The sequence below is a fragment of the Octopus bimaculoides genome, chromosome 20 (genome assembly GCF_001194135.2).
Source record: "Octopus bimaculoides isolate UCB-OBI-ISO-001 chromosome 20, ASM119413v2, whole genome shotgun sequence".
Classification (NCBI taxonomy): Eukaryota; Metazoa; Mollusca; class Cephalopoda; order Octopoda; family Octopodidae; genus Octopus; species Octopus bimaculoides.
In genome coordinates this window covers 410,936-417,308 of record NC_069000.1, presented here as the reverse complement: position 1 = coordinate 417,308, position 6,373 = coordinate 410,936, and the positions used below count along the sequence as shown (strand labels likewise).

The following is a 6,373-nucleotide window of genomic DNA, read 5'->3' as shown; positions in this document are numbered from 1 at the left end:
AAGACAATGAAACTCAACAAATGAGCAATGCCGCTCCATCAACTGTGGCATGTACCAACGCGGCACACCAACCCCTTCCACAGTGCCACACCCATCGACATGTGATAAAATGTGACCCTGCCGACGAGCGGGCAGAACCGTTAGCACGCCGGGCGAAATGCTTACGGTATTTCGTCTGCCGTTACGTTCTGAGTTCAAATTCTTCCGAGGTCGACTTTGCCTTTCATCCTTTCGGGGGTCGATTAAATAAGTACCAGTTGATCACTGGGGTTGATGTAATCGACTCAATCTCTTTGTCAGTCCTTGTTTGTCCCCTCTGTGTTTAGACCCCAGTAGGCAATAAAGAAATAAAATGTGACTCTACCCCCTGTGTAACAGACATGACCTGACTTCTATTATAGGAGCCATTCTCTTCTCTTTTGACCACGCAATGTACAAGAAAGATGTGGAAACGTGATTAGCCTTGGCTGAACGGGGAAGCTGAACCAATTCGTTGCCATGTCCATAGCCACTGCGTGATGCTGATAATAATCCTTTCTACTAAAGGCGCAAGGCCTGAAATTTGGTGGGAGGTGACGAGTCGATTACATCGACCCCAGTATTCAACTGGTACTTAATTTATCAACCCTCGTCCACTTACGTCATTGAATGTCGTCTGGAAAAGAGGCTGAGTAAAGACCCAGCTACAGTACTGGATATAGAGCTACGACGGGTGGGGACCTCAGCAAGATCATGGACAATTCTTTGTTCTTCAATACTTGGTCGACTGCAATTAAATAAATAAAAAAACACAAAATATTAAAACAATCAACATTAAACAAATAAAACTTGATCAACAAATTCAGTTTCAGTAAAATGGACAGAGTAATGTGTGTTATGAGGTTGATGAGCGTTTCATATCCTGGGGAAAATTTCACTCTCGTCACAGTTGAGGGCCAAACAACGGAAGCTGGTCCAGTGGTTAAGATACAGTAGGGGACAGACCCTTAAACGGTGTCGCAGAAGCCCACCGGCAACCATTTTGCGCATACGATCAAAGATATTCTAGCTGTGATACTTCCGTCGTTTTCCCAAATATAATTTATCATAATTTATCTTATAATTAACAATGTCTTTTCTTAAAAGCAAGAGTAAATACGGTAGGATGTGATTTAAGGAAGATTTGGTTGCTTCTTCTAGCAGGTCGAGTGACCACATAGACACTGTTTCATTGGTTGGAGTGTCTTCGTAATGGATACAAAGTAGCATCGAAGTCACGATACGAACCAAAGAATCCTGAAATGACCGTCTGATATCTTCTCCTCCCTTCAACAGATCTGCTGTTTTTGACGGTGAGGTGGGTGTGTAGATGAATGTTGAAACTCGGTAAACCACCGTCATCAAATTCCATTTCATTCCCAAGACACATAACTGCAAACATCGTTCAAAGTAAAGACACAAGATCTTCAAACTTACGCTATGTTATATGTAGAACCCAAGAAGTTCGGTCTCTTCGAAGCGTACGATGCCTCTGTATAAGGAAGCTCTTCGATGTTTTCATTCCAGTACATGTCTCTAATAAGTGGTGGGTGTTTGCCATAACATTGGTCAATAAGTGTCATAGAAACCTGGAAAATGAAGCATTCACAATGCAGGGAAGACAATTCTGAGAGAGAGAGAGAGAGAGAGGGAGAGAGAGAGAGAGAGAGAGAGAGAGAGAGAGAGAAAGAGTGTGTGTACGTGAGAGAGAGAAAAAGAGAGAGAGATATACAGACAGAGACAGAGACAGAGAGTGACAGAGACAGAAAGAGACGGAGAGACAAAGAGAAAGAGTGTGTGTGAAAGAGAGGGAGACAGACAGAAAGTCAGACAGACAGGTAGACAGATTGAAAACGATGGATCAACCCAGTACTTAACTGATAATTTATTTATCGACCCGGAGGCATGAAAGATAAAGTTGATCTCACCGTGATTCGAACTCAGAGCGCAAAGAACCACAACAATTGACGCAATGTATTTCTTCGACGCTCAACATATTCTGCCTTTGTATCTGGTAAATCTAGTTAGTACCACATGATCCAGTCTGTTCGTCCTTTCTAATGTGGCAATATGAAATTTGAGGGAGATTTGACAGCTATTTCCAGCAGACCACGTGGGGGCCTCTTCTTTGGCTTACTAAAAGACAGATTGAGTCCATGGGCGAACAGTTCTGTCAGACTGTAAGGTCGTGGTTGTTGTTGCTGTTGTTGTTTAGTGCTAGGTCAGCCCTGATCAAGCAATCCGATGTTCAGAGGTTTATCAACAACAATTACATCAACAACATAAGCAGCAGCAGCAGTAACTGTTCCTTTTAGGATCAATAACTTTAAAACACACACACACACACACACACACACTGATTGAGTGTAGATAAAAAAGAAATAGTAGTAAAAAAAAAAGGGGTTGTGTTTGTGGAGGTGTGCTTACGGCTGTGTGTCTGTCAAGTAACCAGTTGATGTCGTAATCATCGTCGTCTTCGCCAAACGGATTAATCAGTTGCTCGGCTACCTGAACAGAAAAGCGAAACGTGAAGGCAAATCCGAGAATTAAGAGCAGATTTCTTATTCCAATGCACACACCCGCACACACACGCGCGTACGTATGTAAATGTAGGGATATATATGTATGTGTGTGTGTGTGTGTGTGTGTGTGTATATATATATATATATATATATATATATATATATATATATATTATTTTGAAGGCGCATGGCTCAGTGGTTACATACATACACACACACATACACACACACACGCACGCTAATATCAAACAGTGTGAGTGAGTGCATTGGGGGATAAATATTTTTTTTACTTCTGGGTTAACAAGGCAACCAATGGTTTCAGGTGAAGAGATCCTCACCACCAGTCAAGCGTGCCAGAGACGAGTAGCAACACTTCCAGGTGACTCGCTTCAATTCTGAAAATCTCTTCACAAGAAGCCATTGGCTGCCTTGTTAACCCATAACTAGAGTATATATATAGCATCAATATAGAGGCTAAAATTAAAATGGACAGAGGTAATTATTCTTCTACGTGAGATCGAGGATCGAACCCACACACAAACGATTGCAAAAGAAAGAATCATAATAATAATAAAGGCACACACAAACAAGATAAGCTGCTTCGTTGCTCGGCTACGTCTGCAGCGAATTGGATGAAACTGTATACCTTAAGGCCACAATTCTACTGACTCGGTCAAGGTTCGAACCTAACGCCACAGCAAAGTGAAAGGAGAACAGACCTACCTTTAGCCATCCCATGTAGAAGAAGAATTGTAATAAAGTGAACACTGGAACATAGAGGTCGTACCCGTAGCCTTCGTAACCCTTCTCCGGGTCCAAGTATTGACGGGCGACAAGACAAGAGGCGAAAAATGTATACACGGCCAATGTGACCACCTACAATGAAACAAAATATATATATATAACAAATTATTAGATTTAAGAAGGAAAAAGAAAAGAAGCAAAACGTGTGTTATAGAGTTGCACAAACGATTCAGTGGACGATTTGCAAAATGGAAGGAAAGACGACAAGTCTTGTAAGTGGCAAAACCGAAATAAACACACACCCCTCACACATACACACATTTATCAGTAACGTTAATTATCTAAAATATTTTCATTTCTCTTTTTCCCAGGTATATGTCCCTATGTTTGATCCCTTTGTTTAATCCCTGTGTTTGGTCCCTCTGGTGTCAGGAGAGAAAAAGCACATATTGAAGCTTAAGTGATCTTAATGATAGGATTAATCCATATATAAATTCTGTAGAGTTGTTATTATTATTATTATTATTATTATTATTATTATTATTAATATTATTATGCTTGTTCTCATTTGTCTTTTTCGTGTGTTACGCTTATATCAAAATATACATATAGAAGGAAAGAGGATGGGTGAAAAGAAAGAACGAAACAAAGAAAACGGCAAAGAAAAGAACGAAAAGCGAATGTGGCTGAATCTAATCATTGAACCCCTTCACGTAAGAACAAGATATAACATTTTACATGAAAGAAAAAAATATGGGAATTTTAAGCGTTTCTCCCTTATCTTTCCTTGATTCCAAATTCAGTTTTCTAATCCTGCTTCAGGAGAACTGAAATAGCTGGAATCGTTAGCGTGTCACGTGTCTTATAATGCAATGCGTCTATATATATAAATAAGCATGTATAATATATATATGCATATGTATATGTGTGTGTGTGTGTGTGTGTGTGTGTGTGTGTGTGTGTGTGTGTGTGTGTGTGTGTGTGTGTGTGTGTGTGTGTGTGTGTTAAATCAATATACGGCTCTATGCACACACGAAATAGACTTATATAACACATATAGACGCACACTTTTATACACCTCGAGAAACAAGCATAGACACACCTGTATAGAAACCCCGAGAGACAGTCATTAACATATGTCATAGATCTCAATAGATATTAGTGTACCTGTGTATAGACCAGTGGAATGGTTATCCAATCGTAGACGAATAACAGGGAACATTTGTCACGGAAGTCGGACAATTGCTGCGAGGAAGAAACAGGCAAAGGAGAAACATCAAGAAAGTATAATTACTCGACGATTAAAATAAACAATACATACACACACGCACGCGTACACACACATACACACACACACACACACACACACACACACACACACACACACACACACACACACACACACACACACACACACACACACACACAAGCATATTCACACACAAACATATTCACAGACATACACACACAATACTTTTACAAGAAGATTGGTGACAGTAACTTGGAAATTTTAGACTTCTTATCCTCATCGGACTTCTTACAGGCCGAAACTTCGAAGTCACTGCCGTCATTCTTCATTTTATTCTTTTGTAGATTAAAGAGTATGTACTTGACAAAACAAAAAGTATTGAGTAATTCTTTAGTTTAATGTAAAATTCATATTATCATAACTTAACATAAAAGCAACCATTTATATATATAGAGAGATTCAGGTGAATATGGTACTTAAGTTGAGGCACCAGAATTTAGTACGGTATTATCCATACAATTTCAAAGTAAGGTAATTAAAATCAAAATAAGCAACAAGGATATCCAGAGGTAAAGCAGTACGATCGTTTCATGCAACTCCATTTAACTGAACAATGTAATCATTACATCAATTTAAAATGCAGAGGCGTCTGCATCACTTGGCTACCATGCGCTGGTAGAGTTCGGATATGTAATACAATCAACTGTTAGAAAACACTTTACAATTTGTTTGATGTATTATGTGTTAATTAGATACGCTTCAAGCACTGTTAAGACATTCTGCCGGCCGTCTTGGGTTTCGTTCGAGAGTCTTCTTGTATTGCGGAAGAAAGCACGAAAGCATAAAAGGATAGTTTCCGGACAGAGAAATGAACACGGGAGATAACCCAGATTTTCATCTGCAGATTTATCCCTGTTCACATAACGATCGTTGTGCTTAGATTGGAAAAATAGAAAGAGAGAAAGGGGGGGGGGAACGATAAAAAAAAGGAGGCAAGACGGGCGGAAGAAAAAGAAGACGAGAAAAAAGAACAACAACAATAGCAAAAAAGGAAAGAAGAAAGTGAAGATGACCCTTTACCTGTATAATCATACGAAGTCCCCAATCGGATTCAATTCGTTCTTCTCGCCGAGCAGTGACTAATACGTTGTTAGCCCAGGTGAGCGGGACCCAGAATTTGTGGTACTTGCATTGAACACTTTCCCATATTTCAACCTCTTCTTTGGTCATGAAACCTGTTCATATCGAGATTAAACATGTGCACATGGAGCACTGAGTTACTTTCGAATATTCAAGCCTATCATCAACAATGGCCGAACTTTAGCTATGCTGAATGTCGATATAATGGAGCCATTTTATAATAATACCATATGTAATACATACATACATACATACATACATACATACATACATACATACACACACACATACACACACACACACACATACATACAGGCAAATACAAGTTCATCAAATACTATACAAAATAAATTCTTAATTTATTAAAATTTTCTCCGTCTCTACGGGATGTCATAATTACCAAATGCTAATTAAGAACAGCGCCGCTTAAGAAAGGAAGATAATCTCAAGAATCAAGAATTTTCCCAAATTGACGTGTACACACACACCCATGTCTACATACATACATATGCGCGCGCGCATGTGCTTGTGTGTGTGTGTGTGTGTACTTGAAACAATTTCAGAAACGCATTAGATATTAGCTACTGGCTGGCATAACATTTAATTATCTTTTAGGTAATTGTCTTTGATAAATTGTTTATTTGCACCATATAACTGAGAATACAAGAGAGAGAGAGAGAGAGAGAGAGAGAGAGAGAGA

General features: G+C 39.3%; 1 protein-coding gene across 1 annotated transcript in view; it reads right to left on the bottom strand.

Moving 5' to 3' along the window:
* Positions 1–6,373, bottom strand: part of LOC106878460 (bestrophin-4) — a 14,048-nt gene that overhangs the window by 982 nt on the left and 6,693 nt on the right. The window contains exons 4-9 of the mRNA XM_014927675.2: positions 5,614–5,768; positions 4,452–4,529; positions 3,264–3,416; positions 2,446–2,526; positions 1,456–1,607; positions 641–766 (exon numbers count right to left, since the gene is read on the bottom strand). Coding sequence (XP_014783161.1) covers positions 641–766; positions 1,456–1,607; positions 2,446–2,526; positions 3,264–3,416; positions 4,452–4,529; positions 5,614–5,768 — 745 coding nt within the window. The remainder of the gene's footprint in view (positions 1–640; positions 767–1,455; positions 1,608–2,445; positions 2,527–3,263; positions 3,417–4,451; positions 4,530–5,613; positions 5,769–6,373) is intronic.